General features: G+C 36.7%; 2 protein-coding genes across 2 annotated transcripts; both read right to left on the reverse strand.

The window, feature by feature from the left end:
- Window positions 1–2,107: 2,107 nt before the first annotated feature.
- Window positions 2,108–3,696, reverse strand: LOC111898569 (E3 ubiquitin-protein ligase PUB23). Its single transcript, XM_023894465.3, has one exon. It carries the CDS (start codon window positions 3,532–3,534, stop codon window positions 2,260–2,262), a length of 1,275 nt encoding a protein of 424 aa, XP_023750233.1. The 5' UTR covers window positions 3,535–3,696; the 3' UTR covers window positions 2,108–2,259.
- Window positions 3,697–17,406: 13,710 nt separating this feature from the next.
- Window positions 17,407–19,177, reverse strand: LOC111898568 (E3 ubiquitin-protein ligase PUB22). Its single transcript, XM_023894464.3, has one exon. The coding sequence runs from the start codon at window positions 18,939–18,941 to the stop codon at window positions 17,667–17,669; it is 1,275 nt and encodes a 424-aa protein (XP_023750232.1). The 5' UTR covers window positions 18,942–19,177; the 3' UTR covers window positions 17,407–17,666.
- Between the last annotated feature and the right edge of the window lie 677 nt (window positions 19,178–19,854).

A 19,854-nucleotide genomic window follows, 5' to 3' on the forward strand; every position in this document is an offset into this window, starting at 1 on the left:
AACAAAAAACACTCTTCTCTCTATTTTATTTTAAAAAATTCACCAATCTCAAAAATGTGTTTTTTTTCATATGTATTTTTGTTCGGGAATGCAATGTAATGTTTTTTGAATTTTCAATGTAATGGGTTTTTTAATTTTCAGGTAATGAAAAAACATGTTGTTTTATTAAAAAAAGTTTATTAAATTAAAATTGTTAAAAAAAAAACTAAAAAAATAAAGAAATAAAAGTGTGGCACCACTCCCTTGGTGTGGCAAGAAACCACACTTGTCTGGTAAAAACTGACGTAGCGTACATGTGGCGGTGAAGGGAGTGCGGTTTCGGTGGCACCACACCCTCCAGCCTAATATCATATGAAAATATAGAAATGAATTTGTTTATGAAAACAGACTTTCATATATATTGTATTTCATGCACTAAGCAATGTGGCACTACAAGAATGGAAAGTATTAAGTTTGGGAGCCCTGCTAATACTTTTAGTAGCAACATGTCGTCTATAAAAGGTCGTCGTTAATGCTTTGTCGTTAGTACTTAAAGTGCCGCTGTTAATACTATCTGTCGCCGCTTATAATGACATGTCGCCACTAAAGGCTTATCGCTACTAATAGCCGGGTGTCGTCATTAAAGGCGTCGTTGATAATTATATTTTCCATTTTCTTGTATTTAACATTAAAATTAGAAAAAACTATATAAAAAAATATAAAAATTATTATGATATTAATCTAAACCAACATCCGTCCAAAATATTAATCCAACATCCTTCAAAATACTCATCCAAATTTAAATAATGCAAAATATCCAAAATACTAGTCTATAATAGTAAAAAATCAACATAACTTTAATTTTTTTTTATAAAAGTAGCTACTCGTCATCATCGCTATTCTCGTTTCATCCGGTTTTATTTCGTGTTGCAAGGAATGAAACCATTTTTCAAGTGCAACACTACATGCCATGTCTTTTAACATTGTTTATGTCAAACTACAAAGAAAATAAAATAATCTTATAAGTTAAACCAACAACTTAGGACAATATAAGCAAAGTAGAAAAAACATACACCCTACATACATAATTTTCTATACATACAAATACACATATACTTAAATAGTACACATGCAAAAACATATATACATATATTATATACATACAAATATACATACATGATACACATACAAATACATACAATCACATATACATACATCATACACATCCAAAATACACATATACATACAAATGCACATATAAATACACTTCTATATACACAAAATGAACATATTATATATAAAAAGCAGGAAAATAAAACCTATGGTGTGGTGGCTGTGAAGGCAAATTCCGGCGAGAACAATGGTGGTGGCGGTAAAATGTTGGTGGGTATTAATAGCAACAGTTTTAGCATGGTAGGGATCTCAAAAATCTGGTAAAATATTCGAAATTCCTTCAACCAAAAGGTATATTCAATGGGGGAGAGGAGAAAACGAAATCAAAAAGAAAAAGAAAACCCTAAAGCCTCACCAGTCAATGTCGCCATAAATGGTGCTTTGTCGCCGCTGATGTGACGTCGCCAGTGATACCTTTGGGGTCACCGAATACGTGCTTTGGTTGCCGGTAGAGTGGACGTTGATGTGGCTTTGGATAGAGAAAATCAAGGTTTCGTTGGAGAAAATTGACTAAGGAAGAAAATGCGACAAAACGGAAAAGAACGAGGGAAGAGGTGTCTTATCCGCACAAGGTATTAGCGATGACAGATATTAGCGGCGGCAATACCCTTTAGCGACGACGAATGGAGTAATATCGATGACACCTTTGGAGGGAATCTTTGGTGGTATTTTTTTCGAGTAATACTGGTGACACTGTCGTCGGTAAAGGTGTCGCCACTAAAGTTTGTGTACGATGTGAATTTCTAGTCGTTGGATTAGGCACTAAATCAATGGCTATGATTTCACCTCGGTGTTTGACACGGATCGACGTTAAATAACCTTTAGCGGCGACACACACCTTTAGCAGGGACAAATAACACGAAAGTTGTTTGCCGCCGCTAATGCCTATTTCACACCCGAATTTAGATGCCAATTGTTAAAACATCACAGAAACATGTACTTGTACAAGAACAACTAACAACAAACTTATTCTTTTTTCTTTTCCAGGATGCATATGATGAAAAAACAGTTGTTTTCGCAACTATATATAACTGACGTCTCATACAAATTAAAGAGTTTCACTTATAAAACTCTTGTACATTAGAAAAATCTTGATGCATCGATGTACTAAGAAGGATAGGAAGAAACCAACTCATAGGGTATACATGAGGAATTCTTCCAAGCCCTAGCATGCATCTTGAGAATCTCGCTAGCTTTCTCGCTCGTCTTGCTCCCACACTCTACTTGTAACACGAAACATAGTTTTCCCACCACCCCCAACTGCAACATCTCTTGTACTACACTCGTATTTCCCGAGAACTTTGCCACTGCATGAAGTATCCTCACAGCCCTTGAACTTGCCACCTGTGAAACACGAAAGATTTTCTTTGAAACCACCGCTAAACCTGCACCATGTTTCAAGAGCTCCGCTCGGCCATCAGCACACTGGCAAAGATGGTCTAACAGTGTCAACGCCATCTCCGGGACCCTTTTTTGATCAGTACAATCGAGGAGGGTCTCGATTAATACTGAAACTACTCCTGCCTCCACCGCTTTTATCCTATTCCGCCCCCATGGGCAAGCGCCGATAAGTAATTTCAGTGCAGCTTTCGTTGCCTTTTGTGAGATTTGATTGGCCAAGATTTGTGTAATCACCTTGAAGAGATGAGGCTTTATGGATATCATTTGAATGGGTTCAGCCACCTCGAACATGGACTTCAGCAATAAGACGACATAAGCGCGTGACTCATAATTGGTGGCGCGTTCCATCACTCTAGTCAATGCGTCAACAAACTCTCCGGTCCTTCCAAACAAGGATTTAAGGCCGGTTTTTGACAAATGAAGGTGGTAAAGGATGCTCACCGCTTCGTCAATATCTGTCGGCAAATTATCAAATCCGTCGATCTGAGAAACTTCAATCGCCGGTGATGGTGACGACAGATTACAATTAGGGTTACATATGATGTACGACAGGTATTCAGCTGCTCCAACTGCTTCCGTTGACCGTTTATTCATATCACTTTCCAAAACAATCGTCTTTAGCCTCTTCAAACACTTCATCTGCAGATTGGGAGACTTAGAATCTTGTAGAAGCTTCAAGATTTGTGATTTGGAGATTGGGATCCGTGGAGTGGGGAATCTTTCGACACCATATGGCCCATTAATTGTGCACCAAGATTGGATCAATCGACGAAGGGTGTGGTTTGGGGTGAGCTCTAAATCGGTGAGAACTTGTTTGGTGATGGGACACGTGCTATTCTTTCGAGTATACAACCATTTCTCTATGGCTTCACGATCGTATGTTATTCCTGTGGAGAGAGTGACAGGGTCTTTCATGATATCTAGAGAAATCGGACATACAAAGAACGAAGGAACTTCTATCTCCTTTTGAGAATCACCCATAGCAGATACTTCAACAAAATAGTTAAAAGCGATATCAAGAATGATACTTAGGGTTCATTTGTAAATCTTGAATAAATGGATGAACGAAACTAAAGGTCTTTTGTTGAAGTGGTTGTGAATAATGTTAAATAGCATTCTACGATTTTGAATTTGGGATGGATGGGGTGGAGTTAAGAAAAAAAAAAAGTCAAATCCATTAACGTAAAAATTATTTTGGTCAAAGAGAAAGAGAAGTTTTGACCTTTTCAAAGGCTCAGCACAGACATCTATCAAAATCAAGATCTACAAGGCATGTGTTTTGTAGTAAACAGTGTGGGAAATGTGTCTTGGAAGTGTCTAGCTGGATAAGTTTACTCCTCAATGTCGGCTGTATAATTAATGAACGTATATTTTTATTAATATTTTATTTAAAAGGTTAAATGTTTTTGGAGCGGATTTTATCATTTGTAAAAGCTTAAATAACAAATTTCGTCCATCTCTTATAGTAAGTAAGACTAAGGCCCATTTGATAGTCCATCTCTTATAGTAAGTAAGACTAAGGCCCATTTGATAGTTGATAGTTGCTCACTGAGAAAGTGGTGATTGAGAATTATGTGTCTTAGTAAGAAATTCTTATCGGATAAGAAATCATATTGTTTGATTGTATATCTGGCTGAACGTGCTGACTGATGCCAAATGACTAATTTACCCTGATGCGCTATTCGTTTTTATGCAATATAATAATAATAATAATAATAATAATAATAATAATAATAATATTAATATTAATAATAAAGATAATAAAAATAATAATGATGATGATGATAATAATAATAATAATAATAATAATAATAATAATAATAACCAGCGTTACACATTATATAAAATATTTGAGCAAATATAACAAAAAGGCCTTCTAGCATAGTGGAAAAGATGTGACTTTGTGAACATAAGAACATGTGTTCGATTCCCACTACCCTTTTTTAATTTGCTGTGCACCGAATTTTTAAGGGTAGAAGTGGAAAGTTTTTATTAATTTCCCAGTCAGCCATCCCCCCATCTCTTTCTCACTCGGGCCTTGCTGACCGAGTCAGACACCCATATTTTGTTAATCAAACACTCTTAGCTGACCGAGTAAGCCAAAAATGTCTGACTTGACTCGGTCAGATGCAAATCAAACAGGGCCTAAGTATAGAAACCATCTATCTCTTGAACAATTTAAAGAGGAATATATCTTCCTTACTAAAATTTACTCTAATAAATAATCTTTTTTTTAACATGTCGCACTCTCATTGATTTCGTTACATGTCATTTTGTGATTATTTTCAATTAAAATTTTCCTATATGACATTTTGTGGTTGTTTTTATTTTTATTAAATTTCATATAATAGTTAATAAAATATATTAATTGCAATAAATATAATAATAAATGTATATATCAATTTTATTAATTGATTTTCCTTCTAATTTCAAATATTGTAAATTAAAACTCTATTAGCTTCCTTTGTTTATTTATATAAATTATTTGTTAAAATTTAAAATAGAAAAAACACTTTAATTTTAATTACACTAATAAATAAAAATCTTTTTGTCACACATCATAGTCGCATTGATTTCGCCACATGCCATTTTGTGGTTATTTTCAATTAATTTTTTTCCACATGACATTTTGTTGTTGTTTTCATTTATATTAAATTTCATATAATAATTAATTAAATATATTAATTGCAATAGGATTGTGTCCTGGTGTGATGAACATTGTGTTTTGATGTCTGATCTTTTCATGGTATATTTTCAATATGGCAACTATTGAAGGTTCATGATCAAGAGCTGGTGACACTGGGAGAGAAGGTCTGAGTGAGGAGGAGATCCGTAGGATCATTGCTAATGGATTGTCCAGGCGATTCCAGAGTTGTTTGGGTCGGTCAAGACTGCGTTCATCGAGGTGTTTGATCGGTGCTATGTCGTCGTCACGCAGATAGCTATAATCACAGCCATAACAGTCGTTCCTATTTCATGATCTCGGGGAGGTGGGGCGATACAGTATCGAGAGTTCAGGTATCTGAAGACTTTAGAGGTCAGAGGCGACAAGGACCAGATCATCGCTTTGAGATGGATTTCTGGTGTAGAGAGATGTTTCTTCACGTGTTCATGTCTCGGGGACCAGAAGTTGAAGTTTGCATTGAATCTTCTTCGTTGGGGTGTGAAGGATTGGTGGGAGTTTGTGACCCAGGGCTTTTCTAATATAGAGCAAACTATAGTGACTTGGGAGCAGTTTCTAGATATGTTCCGAGTAGAGTGTGTTCCTCTTGTTGAGCGGGAGCGACTGGCATTGGAGTACCCATCGCTCAATCAGAAGATTGAGTCAATAATGGAGATCGACAAGATCTTTACTAAGAGAGCGCTTTTCTGCCCTGAGTGTGCCGCTTCAGAGCAGGTGCATATGTTGTGATACTTGAGTATGCTCAAGAAGAAGATTCGAGAGTTTGTATCTACTCAGTAGTACTAGAACTTGACCAAGATGCAGTCAAGCGTCAAGATGAGGGAGTTCGAGTTGGAGATTCAACAGAAGTGGGAGGGAATAACTTCAAGACAGTCTCTATCGATGGCCAAGCGTGTCATGTTCGCCGACCCTAGTTCATGATCAGCTGAGGGGAGGAGTTCCCAGAATGGCAGGTGCGGGAAGTTTCATGATCGAATGTGCCGATCGTTTTTGTGCCGCATGTGTTGCGAAGAGGGTCATTTTGGTAGGGATTGTAGGCGGGGTATGCAGGTTTGTTTCCATTGTTGCAAGGAGGGACACATCAAAGCTCGTTATCCATTTCTCCTTTTCGATGAGGTGCTAGACCCTACATCCCTAGCTTGGCAGTTACCCGACAGTTATCATTGGACATCGAGAGTTTTGGGGTCGAGGTTTGAGTTATCAGTTCTTCTATTTTGGAGATTGCTACATTGATGGCATTTATTTGTAATTTATGTTTTGTATCAAGATCATTTGTAATTTGGGATGACCATACAAATGAAATGATCTTATTTAGCTCTTTTTAAATTGATTTCTTATTATGAATGGATTAATAATCATTGTCCTCAGATTGCATGCATGTTGGAATTTGTGAATATTGTGTGGGTTTAAGTTTTCCTGTGTATCTGGATATCAGTTATTGGGATCAAGTAGTAGAGTACAAGTTGGTTTGGGTATCAAAAAACTATGAAGTTGTCAGATTCTAGCATATTTCAAGTGGGGGGGGGGGGGAGTGGAACCTCATAGAAGGAAGACCCTATGCCAAGGTTCAGTTCTTAGTCGGATTTCTCCAAGTTCAAAACTTCCACACAACTACTGAATTTTCTAATTTCACACCAAGATCACCGTCAGTTGTTGCATTTCCCTTAGAGTCATATTATTTTTACTTGCGATAGAAATCTTTAGGGCATGCCTATTCTGTAACTCTAGGGTGTTAGGAACCCAGGTTGAGGGATATCATGAGGGCTTCATTGTTTGTTCTTCTTTGATTGGGTCTTAGAAGTTTGAGTCAAGGCCTAAAGTCCTGGTAGGTTCAGTTAAGTCTTGTTAGGATCGATGTGTATCTTGTCAAGCTGTGAGTTCTTCAATCGAGGGTAAGCCTGAGTGCTCTTGTTGATTAGTGGACCAGGGGTGAGCCTGCGTGTTGACAATAGATAGCTAAATAGGGCTGACGGAGCTGAGTAGGAATTGTTGGGTTTTGAGCATTCTAACGCTCCTAAGTGTACATGCAACCCTAAATACCTTGGATCTATGTTTTCTCTATTATACATGCAAATATGAATATTCCAAGGTATTACCCTATCTAGCATACAATCTTTTAATACTTGGGTAATATAACAAGTTAGAATACATACCTCATGATGTGACTTGACTCCATGAAGCTCGAGAGCCTAGTGCCCTAAGTGTGACACCTCAAATGGTTCACACAACATCATCAACACTTGGAATAACCATGAGAAGAAGACACTTTATGCTCAAATCGGCTAGCCCTCATATATGTATCACTAGTGCCAATTTCTTGTGCTAAATGGGCCTTTATATAGTGTGGCTATTAGGGTTACACCATGTAACTCATGACTTTACCCATTCCTTATGCTCCATGGGTTTTAACCTCCATGGAGTATCCATGGGTCACAACATGGGTTAAACCCAACATAAGGAATCTTGGATCATAAGCCCACATGTATAAGAATTAATGATTTACACAATCAATCCCCATATATTTAATTAGTCTCTTTTGATCACTAAATTATGTCCAAATTAATTCTTGATCAATACTAATTAAATAGCATGATTTCATATTAATATATTAGAACTTATACTATATTAATATGTCACAAATGTCTTTTTCTCACAAACGGTCTATCCAAATGTTCCGATGCCATGCAACCCAAATGGACCATGCCGAGTCAGGTCAAGTCTTACCAATTATAGTTATGGACTTAGACACTAATCCAACAGGAACATGGTCTAGTTTAGTATGTGACCAATTGGTTTTCGTTATGATGGTACACTTATGTGTGGGATTAGCATGATGACGTTTGGACGAGAAGGTTTGGGGTGATCAAATCTATATATTTACGGTCGGTTTAGTTGCGCCGAGGGTTCCGTTAGATTTTGGGGTCTCAGTTTCTTTGACTCATGTCACAACTAGCATTTTAGGGATAGGTTTTCCCTATTCATGAACAAGATACTCTTTGTGCAACAATGTAACGTTATGTTTGTATGTGAACCAAATTCAATGATATATCAGTTTATACATCCAAAAACTTGAATTCAGTCGAAACTTCTTCGTAAAAGCCCTAAACCAAATCCAAAAAGCTTCATTAACCCAACTTTGGGTTTGGACATTGACTTCTCGGTTCAAACCTCTTAATGGATCAGACTCATCTTATTGGGCCTTAATGGGCCAATAACCCTTCGATTTGACTCTTTTGGGCCAATACTCCACATTTGGGCCTTAGTTGGTGTCACACCCCCGAACCAGACGGCGGAAACGTCTGAGGGCTATTGTGACTCAATTAAATACCATCACAATGAATATACATGAAACATAACATCATTCATCACCATGCATTGAAATATTACAACCGGTATTGTTTACATTTAGTACATTGTTTCAAAACATTACATTTCCAAAACGTAAATTGTTCGATACTAATTAAACAAACAACAAGACATCACTGGGTACATTTTTCCTTCGATTTACCTGTTACCTAAGAATATGAGTATTTTTGAAAAACGTCAACATATGAAATGTTGGTGAGTTCATAAGTAAGGTTTGAAAATAAATGATTTGTATAATGTCGAAAACCACCAGAAAATCCGATATTTTCTGAAAAGATTATTGTAAGTAAGAAAAGTGTGAAGATCCGTAAGTATGCTTGTTGATTATTATGAATGTGAGTAATTGTTAAACTTTGTATATATCACATAATTAAGAGCGTTGAATTTCCCAGGAAAACCCGATGTTTTCCCAATACATTAAATTACGAGGTTGAGTTAGTATTATTCCGATACGAAGTTGTTTTCGATAATTCCAGGTGACATTGGATTAATTACGGGTTGTGAGTCGTTATAATCATGCATTAATGAAAATGACTAGTTTACAACTATACAAACGATCCCTTAGGCGTCGTCCGTACTACTCACTTAATCCAACCACCCTGACTTCTCATAGCCCCACAACCGAGGAGAAAAGAGGGTACGAAGCCCCCGTTATTTCCATGAGTCGTTCAAGGCTATCGTGAATGCGAAAGGCCCTTGGCCCGACTCGCATTTGACTTCTTGAATTTGCTAGCAGTACCAAAGGACCCTTGGGGCCCAACAACACAATAAAGCTATTGAAAGTCCTTTTACACGAAACTAGGTCATATAAGGCCCAATAACATGTAAGCGCGTTCCCTTGGCCTAAAGATCATGTCATTGGGCTAGCTAGGCCCAACAAGCACGATTTGAAACTTTTGTGCCCAAAGATGGTGTATTGACTTCTCGTAAAGTTTCCGTGTGTGTATTGAAGTATCATTGTTAATTGATTTGTGATTTGTTATTGATTCGAGACCGAATCAATTCGTTTGGTAACGATTTTTGGGTGTTGAGGGTGTATTTGCTAATACGTTTCGCTGGTAGCCGTGGTACTCGAATTTTTACCTTAAGAGACTTATTGTAAAAAAATAGAGTTTTTCTTTTAGAAGCCCCTCCTTGGATAAAATTTATACTTTTAGCCCTTTATATGAAAGAAATTCCACTTTTAGTCCTTGAACCATTTTTCTTGACACTTTAGTACTAAGAATTTTTTAAAAGACATTTTTAGCCTAGGTCTATTTAATAAACAGCTTAAGTCCCTCAAAAATGAAATTTCCTCGGTTGAAACCCCCATTTTCGCAACTTTTACAATTTTGGCCCAAAATGGAAAATTTTTGCATCTTTGGTCCTTTTTTAATTTGAAAAGAATTTTTAACCCTTGAAATGGACTTGGTACACTAGTAGTCCCCTGTTTTACAGAAATGTGCAGTTTCAGCCCCTCCAAATCAAAAATCTCGCAATTTGGGGCTTTATTGGGCCGAAAAGTCCATTTTTGGCCCATTATGTTTAAAATTCACATTTTAACCCTTCAAGAATGTAAATTTTCAGAAAATACATATTAGAAACTGTTTTGACTCATTTCAACCGTCAGAATTTATATTTTGTCATTTTGGGCCCTTTAGTTTTGTATTTTTAGCATTTTAAGCCTAAAAATGGGTTTTAAGCCCAAAAATGTTCATATTAGCCAACTTGGTTATTTTTCTGGACTTGGTTTGTGTGAAATGATATAAGATATGTTCATTTCATCCCTCATGTTGTATGTCTCAGTTTTTAGGTATTTTTAGCTAACATAATCATCACATAACACATAAAATCATACATACACGCATAAAATCACACAAGACATACATGAACTCATAGATCTACACTTTTGCTTGTATTCTCCCCCACAAAAACTTATAAAAACAGAAAAATAGGGGGTATGAAGCTCACCTTGCGTTGTGGTTTCGATTTGAAGAAGAAAAGAGAAGAGTTTGTTGCTATTTTCGGCCCTAGCAACCTTTTCTTGGAAGATCTTGAATTTAGGGGGTTCTAAGATACAAGATCATGATTTCATATGAGTTAAGAAGAGATTTTTGATAGAACAAGGAGTCTAGAGTGTGGATCCAAGCATCAACTTACCTAAGATGATGATTTTTGTGAAGAATCCTCCTTGCAAAGTCCTTAAATCTCGAAATTTTTGAAGGGAAAGTGAAAGGATTTGTGGTGTGTTCTTGAGAGTGTTAAGTGAATGATTATGTGTGGGTGTGTGATACTCTCGGCCGAGAGTAATAGAAGAATAAGAGAGAGAGAAGTGAGAGGACATGCATGGAAACATGTGAGATATGCTTGGATGTCCCATAGGTATTAAGGAGGTGGCTAATCCTCCTTAATTCTCAATTTCTTCTTTTCTTTCCCTTTTTTTTTACTTGGGCCGAGAGATAGAGGGGAGAGATGGAGACTTGGGCCTTTGGTGCTTAAATCCAAATCATGGGCCCGTATTGTTTGTCTTTCGGCCCATTGGACTCCTAGGGTGCCACATGGCCCAATTTGGTTAATTAGATTTGTTATGGCGCAATAAGGGTATTTTATTTTATTCTAGGCCCATTATGGCCAAAAATGTTAAAATAAATGAATGTGGGTCCAATTAGAGCCCATTTAAGAGTTCTAAGCCCAAGGTAGTCAAATTGGAAGCTTATTGGTCCATTGGGCCCAATAAGGAAGTCCTAGTCCAAAATGGACCTAAACAAGAACTTCTAGGGTTTCCAATTGCTTAATGACTATATTGAAATGCTTGTATGAAGTGTTTGATTGAAATTATGTTGTTATAGAGTATGCATCATACATGCTCTCATGTCTTTGATTCACAATTTGACTTAGTTGCTGTAGTTTACAAGGCATAAGAATTTCTAGTTGTGACAGTTGGGGCCAAAATTCATTAAGCAATAGTATTTTGGGTCATAAGACCCTTATTGGGCTGTGAACACCTTACTTAGGCCATAGATGGGCCGAAAACTCTTCATCAAAACAGTTTTGGCCCGTAAACTTGTAATGGGCCTTATTGGGCCATGATGAATTATTTTAAGACATAATGGGCTCTATTTGGGCTGAGAACCCTTTCACTTACCCCTTTTGCGCCGCAAACTCGCATGTGGGCCCTCATGGGCCGAAAAATCTTAATTGGGCCATGGTGTTCTCGGTTCCACATCAAACCCAAGCCCAATCCTTTCCCCTCTCCTATTCTCGGCCCTATACAAAAAAAAGCAAATAAAAATAAAGGGAAATGGGGGTTAAAGTTGACACCACATTAATATACAATATGTAATTAGGCCATTGCATTTTGATGTATCAATGCAAGTCAAGTAACCATCAAGTATTAACCTCTAATTCCTCTCTCTCCTCTTCTCTAAAGTCGGCCGAGCATCACCACCTCTATCATATTGCCATTCAAACTCATCTACATTTCTCATTCCTATTAACTCTCCAAAAATCCTCTCATTCCTTCCTCCTAAAAACCGTGAGATTGTGGGTGCTTACAAGAAGATTATCTTCAAGCAACATACAACTGGTAAGTCATTGACAAACTCCATAGTTTTAATCCATGTTACTATCTTTTGGGGGAGAATACAAGGTGAGCTTCATACCCCTTGTTTTCGTGATTTACTATCTTTTGGTGGAGAATACAAGCTAGTTTTGTGAAAAATCTTGTTATGTATGCTTGTATGTGTATGTTTTGTGTGGTCTATGTGTTAATATGTGGTGATATTATCCTAGAAGCCCCAAAATTTTGAGATCTACTCAAACCTTGAAGTGGTTGGAATAACTTACATTATGGATTTTTATTATATTTGGTAAAAGATGCTAAGTAAGCTTGAATAATCACCACAAAACTAAAGAAATTATAAAAATGGGGTCATATTTGCCATTTTTCATAAAAGTAGGCCTTATTTATCATTCTCAATATTATTGAGACCAAAAGTGTCATTTTTCATAGAAAAATATGGACTTTTATTATAAATGTCGGCATTAATTGGCCAAAGTGTTATTTTTGTTAAAAATGGGCTTTATTGATAATCTTGGTAAAAATGGGTCTTTTATGTGATTTTCGATATTTTGGGCCAAAAATGTCATTTTTTATAAAAATGGGTCTTTATTGTCAATTTCGGAATTTTTGGGCTGAAATGGTCATTTTTGGGCCACTTATAACAGTCTGTACCAAAAATGGGACCTTATATGGCCCATTTATCCTAATTGGGCCTTGTATGATACATTTTATGATAATCGGGCCTAAATGTCAATTTTGTGTAAAATGGGCCTCTCGTGAACATATTGTTAACAATCGACTATTCTGATAACAACGATGAAACAACGAACTATTCCGACACACTCGATAAAAATGATTAGTTTTTTACTGTTTACGAGTTATAGTAAAAAATTATATACTCATGTCATTATTTTAACGTAAAATAATGAAGCACACTATTCGCATAAGAATTTCGTTAAGACTCTTGTGAGACGCACCTTCACCGTAACTACCTAAGTGTACACTGTAAGTCCTGTAGTTATAACCAGAGTCTCCTGGAGGGAGAACGAGAATTTGTGTATAGATCTATACGGGGTTGATACCCCACACTTGAGCTGCTCGCTACAGCTAGACAGGCCAGTCTAGGGTGGCAAAAGTCTTCTATGAAACCAACGCCTGAAGAACGTCAAGACAGACACTCCGTTATATTAGTATGGTTATAACGACTCACATAGAGAATAACAAAACTATTATAAATTTTACGTTGAATATACATGCCACTCAGTTTTGCAAAGTATAAGCACGGTGTAGATTATTAGTACTATCCACCTCACTCCGGTCTTTGGGTTTAAGACCACATTTTTCTCATGACACAAAAAATACAGGATTTTCTAGAAATCACTCTCGATACATTTTTCAAACAAGATATAACAAGGATACACATACTATAATACGAGATTTGAAAAAAAAAACTCACAAACTATTTTTACAAGAAAATATCGGATTTTCTGGAGTTTGCAACTAATACCAAGTTTTCTTAGAAATATGATTATGAACTCACCAACATTTTATATGCTGACGCTTTCAAAATAACTTGTATTCCCAGTAACACATTAAGCAGGTTGGCAGCTTTGGACTTTTGGATGTTGTGTATTTTGTTTTCATCATAAACTTGATATTTTTGGGATGTAATTTTATCAACAAACACAATGATGTAAAATATGTATGTTTTTATATTTTATGCATGGTGATGATGATGTCTATGTTTCATTTATACACACTTGTTATGATACTACAAGATGAAGTCATTCGCCTCGGGCATTTCTGCCATTCCGGTTCGGGGGTGTGACAACTCGAGCCTAGGGTGAAACTATTATTGATGATGGTTTCAGATGGTGCCATTTCAGTTACCTCAGCTACATTAAAGGAGTCAGGTTTGAAGGGCCCTCAAGGGGTGATATCATGAAGTAAAAGCGAGAACTGATTTCGAGAACGAAATCTAATTTAAGTGTGGGAAAATTGTAACATCCTGTTTCCTGTCATTTCTTATTTCAGGGCCGTAGGCGGGAAGCTGATTGTATAAAGGCTTTAGGCCTTAAGGAGGTAACGTTTAGACCTTTTGGAAGGAGGTAATGATGGTTGAGAGATCTTATTAACCTTGAGTTGTGTATTGGGACGAAGGGTAGAAAGGGAAAAGTCATAGGCCAGGTTTCTTGCATGAAATATGAATTTTAGTTCGAGAAGTTTTTAGTCCAAAGTAACTAGATTCGGTGGTAGGGCTCTTCAACACCTTTTTGTACATATAAAGAACGCCAAAAATAGAGTTGAATCGAAGAAGTTGTAGTAGTTTGAATTTATTTTGAATTTGGGAAGAAGGGTAATACGATGGGAGTACTATCAACTTAAGTCGCGCCTCTAGAAGAGTACGTTGGGCGTACTCGATTAGAACACAAACCCTAAATTTGGGTCTTTTATCCCTATTTAAGCTCCTAAACTTCCTTAAACTCTTTCCATTGTCAGTTTTCATCTCTTCAACGTCCACCCTTGAAACGCTAACCTTAGTTTGAGTCTTGTGAGCCAAAGAGTGTGCTTTTGGGTACCTTTGAAGGAAGAAGAAGGTGGTGATAGTTCTTGGAAGCTCGAATCAACTATATATCTGGAAGTTCACCCCTCTCATTCATCTCCAGAAGGTATAAAGTTTGAAGCTTTATGAATTTTTCCTTAGATCTTACTAAGTTATTAAGTTTTATGCATTTTGTCCCATAACATTGGTATTCATGAGTATGGATTACTCTAGACCATAAGATCTGTCCTTTTGACATTTTTAGGTGCTAAGAGCCATAAAAATGTGATCTTGGTCTTGTTCTTCCATTCATTATTGAGTTATGAAGCTTAGAATCTTATGATAAAGTTAGGGTTTTGGATTTGGACCCTTTCTAGCCATGCAAAGTCATAAAGTTGGAAACTTTATGTCACTTGGATTTTGATCTAACCTCTAGATGAAAGGTCTTAAGGGGAAAAATGCTTAATGGGAATATTGGAACAACTTGAGTGTGTTGGGCATACTTGGGAGTACATTGGGCATACTAGACTTAAATCACATACGTTCGACATAGTTGGGAGTACGTTAGGCGTACTCAGCCAGCCTTGGAGCTTGAATTTCTTTGACTTCCGTTGACCGTTGGCTTTTGACTAAATTCAACTTTGGGCCAAACTTGAGGGTTTTGAGATATTGATTAAGATTCTATCTGGTTTTGGTGATAATGGTTTCGCAGGAGTAATCGATGTAGAAGGGAGTGTATCGTAGTGTTTCGAGCCTCTTCGATTTAGGTGAGTTTTACCTCATTGTACTCGTGAGTCGAAGGAACCAATGCCGACCCACTAGTTTTGGTTATCATTTAGTAGAGGGATGCCCTAGGGGCTGTATGAGGTCACGTTGGATAGACTCAGGAATCTTGATCTAGGCTTTCTTGCATGTTCCTTGTTTGGTTGTGGCTCTAGAGTAAGATCACATGTCAGGGTGTTTATATCACTATTGAGTATATACAATTATGCATTCCTTGGATTGTTGGTTATATATCCTTATGTAATGTATCATGTTGTGTTGTAGTGATCGGTTAGATCTACATAATATCCTTGTATGATAGGATTTCATATTAATGGTATGCTGGTTAAAGTGCTAGTAAATTGGTTATCATCTAGTAGAGTGCCCTACAGGTTGTATGTAGTCATGTAGGATAGATTGAAAACTTTTGATCTTGGTTTTTTTTGCTTGTTCCTTTTTTGGTGGTAGCTCTAGAGTGGGATCATTTGTTCGGGTGACTATCTCACCTCTGGCTACTTATGGTTACGCATTCCATGGAGGTTAGCTGGTGGTGGATCAGTGTGTTGTGAGAGATCCAGTAGGCGGTAGCGAACTATATGATTGATATTGCATGTATTTTGTGCCTTCTTGATCCTTGTTTGTTTATATGTCAACATATGCTGGTGGTTGAGGTTGGGGTGGTCGTGCTGTGTATTGTAGGATAAGATACATGGTGTGGGCCGACTACAAGCTATAGGCATGAAGGCTTGGAACGAGCGATTGGGTTGAGGCGGCAAGCTAGCAAACCTAGTGTATTCCAATCTGATAACTGATTGGACCCGTTGCATGGTGGCATTTCAGTTCGATGACTGATTAGGCCAGGGTAATCCAATCCGATGAGTGTGGTCCCGAAATGCATGCTAGTATGTTTCTTGTATGAGGTATTTTGGGCGAAACTCACTAAGTTTTATGCTTACCCGGTTGTTTTTGTTTCAGATTCTATTGGTCACCGTGGGAAGGAGAAGGCGGAAGTGTATAAGCTCATCAACAACATTGAGAATTCCGCGTTTATTATAACACTCTGATTTTCAATAACTGTAACTGGAAATAAATGGTTTTTCTTAGAATTGATTTATAATTGAGAAGTTTTACCTTAATAAAAATGAAATTTTTTGTTATGAAAATGGGACGTTACAATGGTCATTATATATAAAATTTGTAGCTTAAATTACAAGTCTACAAATCAACACGAATTATTCAAAAAGATAAATGGACAAATTTAATCAAAATATAAAATATTTTTACGTAATCAAATATTATTGGAGTTAGTAATCCAGGGACTAATTTCTACAAGACAAAAAACATAAGATAAACGAAAAGCTATGTATAAATTTCTTTAGTTGTAAATGAAAAATATTTGGCCTAAAACATATGCAGCGTTATCGTAATAATAGGACGGTTTAATTGAAAAAAATAAAAATTAAACGGTTGTGAATGTGAGAATGAACTTGAATCCCTCTTTTCAAATATGTCGTTTAATCATTTTATGGTACCGAACTGACGGAACAGATCATATATATATATATATATATATATATATATATATATATATATATATATATATATATATATATATATATATATATAGAGAGAGAGAGAGAGAGAGAGAGAGAGAGAGAGAGAGAGAGAGAGAGAGAGAGAGAGAGAGAGGAAGTGATTATAGTATGGCGGTGGTTGGTGGCCGATATGGTAGTGGTGAATTCATATATGAATACACTTAAATTTATATTAATATATTCCTCATTTTCAGATTTTTATTTTTATTTTGTAAATTGAACTTCGTAGTAAACTATTAAATTGAACGGATAAAAGGAAAACTGATCAAACTACCAAATAATATTATAGAAGAAGAATACAGCTGGAATTTGAAAATCATCATTTTAGAAAACCAATTTGAGTTGTCTTGACTAGACTAGTATCTTCACTAAACCAATATGGTATTTCAATATTTTGCATTCTTAAACAACTTGACAGATAAAGTTTGAATTAATTCAGATACCAATTTAGGGATTGAGTATATGATTACAACTTTTAGAGCTCGATAGCACTTCTTTGGTGCCAGAATTTAAACGTACAACGGTTCTTCTAGCCAAAAAAATAACCAAACGTAGATCGTATACAAGAGTTTCCTTTTTAAAACTCTTCTACATCCGAAAAGTCTTGATGCATCGATGTACTAACTAAGATGGATACGAACAAACCAAATTATAGGGTATACACGAGGAATGCTTCCAAGCCCTAGCATGCATCTTCAAAATCTCCCTAGCTTTCTCGCTGGTCTTGCTCCCACACTCCACTTGTAACACGAAACATAGTTTCCCCACCACCCCCAACTGCAACATCTCTTGTATTACACTCGTATTACCGGAGAACTTTGCCACCGCATGCAGTATCCTCACAGCCCTCGCACTTGCCACCTGTGAAACACGAAAGATTTTCTTGGAAACCACCGCTAAACCTGCACCATGTCTTAATAGTTCAGCGCGTCCTTCAGCACTCTGGCAAAGATGGTCTAACAGGATTAAGACCATCTCCGACACTCTCGTTGGATTAGTACAATCTAGCAGGATGTCGATTAATACTGTAACTCCTCCGGCCTCCACAGCTTTTATTCTATTCCGCCCCCATGGACATACTTCTATAAGTAATTTCAGCGCAGCTTTTGTGGCTTTTGGTGAAACTTGATTGGCCAAGATTTGTGTAAGCTCCTTAAAGAAATGAGTCTCTAACGACATCACTTGAATGGGTTCTGCCACATCGAACATTGACTTTAGTAATAAGACGGCGTAAGTGCGTGTGTCGTAATTGGCGGCGCATTGCATCACGCGAGTTAATGCGTCAACAAGTTCTCCTGTCTTTCCGAACAATGATTTAAGGCCGGTTTGGGATAGACGAAGGTGGTAAAGGATGTTCAACGCTTCATCAACTGCTGTTACTGAATTATCAAATCCATTAACACCAGAGATTTCATCCACCGATGATGGTGACGTATGATTACAACTAGGGTTACATATGATGTAAGATAGGTATTCAGCTGCTCCAACTGCTTCGGTTGATCGTTTATTGACATCACTTTCCAAAACAATCGTCTTTAGCTTCTTTAAACACTCCATCTGCAAATTGGGAGATTTAGAATCTTGTAGGAGCTTCAAGATTTGTGATTTGGAGATGGGGATCCGTGGAGTGGGGAATCTTTCGATACCATATGGCCCATTAATTGTGCACCATGATTGGATCAGTCGACGAAGGGTGTGGTTTGGGGTGAGCTCTAAATCTGTAAGAACTTGTTTGGTGATGGGACACATGCAGTTCTTTCGAGTGTACAACCATTTCTCTATGGCTTCACGATCATATGTTATTCCCGTGGACAGGGTTACAGGGTCCTTCATGATTTCTAGAGAAATTGGACATACAAAAAATGAAGGAACTTCTATCTCCGTTTGAGAATCACCCATTGCAGATAAGTGGAGAAAATTGCTCAAAGCAATTAACAAAGCAAGGATTGACTGTTGGGTTTCTATTCTAAATCTTGATAAACAATATTGAAAGATTTTGAATTTATAAATAGGGTGGATGAGAATAATGAACAAACAAAAGTCAAAACAGCAAAAAGTAACGTTATTATGGTCAAGGATATAGGAGTATTGACTTTTCAAACGACATTTTTAGAGGCTCAGCACAGACATATCTCCAAGTCTACGAGGCATGTGCTTTGAACTAAACTGTGTGGCGAATGTGTCTTGGAAGTGTGTGGATGGATAAATATTCCCATCCTGTCGATGGAATATAATTGTTCTATTTATTTATTTATTTATTTAAGAAGATATACACGTTTAAATAACCTATTTTTTATATTAATATATTAAATTACAAATGTAGTTCATGCAGGGCCGGTCCATTGATTTTTAATGCCCGGGGCGAGATTCTAAACTAATGTCTTTATTTATTTAAAAAATAGTAAAAATGAAATAGATTTTACAATCAAACCAAAACAAGGTTATACAAACAAAAGTATATATAAAGTTCATCTAAAACGATGTCTCCTTCTATTTTTTGAAGCAAAAACATCTATTATTTTATAATAATCAATACTTCGTAGGAATTGACTTTCAATACTCAAAATTGCTAATCCATTTAATATTTCTTGAGTCATGATACTTCAAAGATATGACTTCAATAACTTCAATTTTGAAAAACTTCTTTCTGCGGAAGCAACTGTGACCGGTACCGTCAACAAAATCTTATATGCCACCAACACATTGGGAAACATGCCCATCTCCTTTGCAAACTCCATAATTTGAATATCAGTCCAAGGAAGTTCACCTTTATATGCTTCATCCAACTACATTTCCTGCAAAACGTGTAACT

Source organism: Lactuca sativa, chromosome 2 (assembly GCF_002870075.4).
Source record: "Lactuca sativa cultivar Salinas chromosome 2, Lsat_Salinas_v11, whole genome shotgun sequence".
Taxonomy (NCBI): domain Eukaryota; kingdom Viridiplantae; phylum Streptophyta; class Magnoliopsida; order Asterales; family Asteraceae; genus Lactuca; species Lactuca sativa.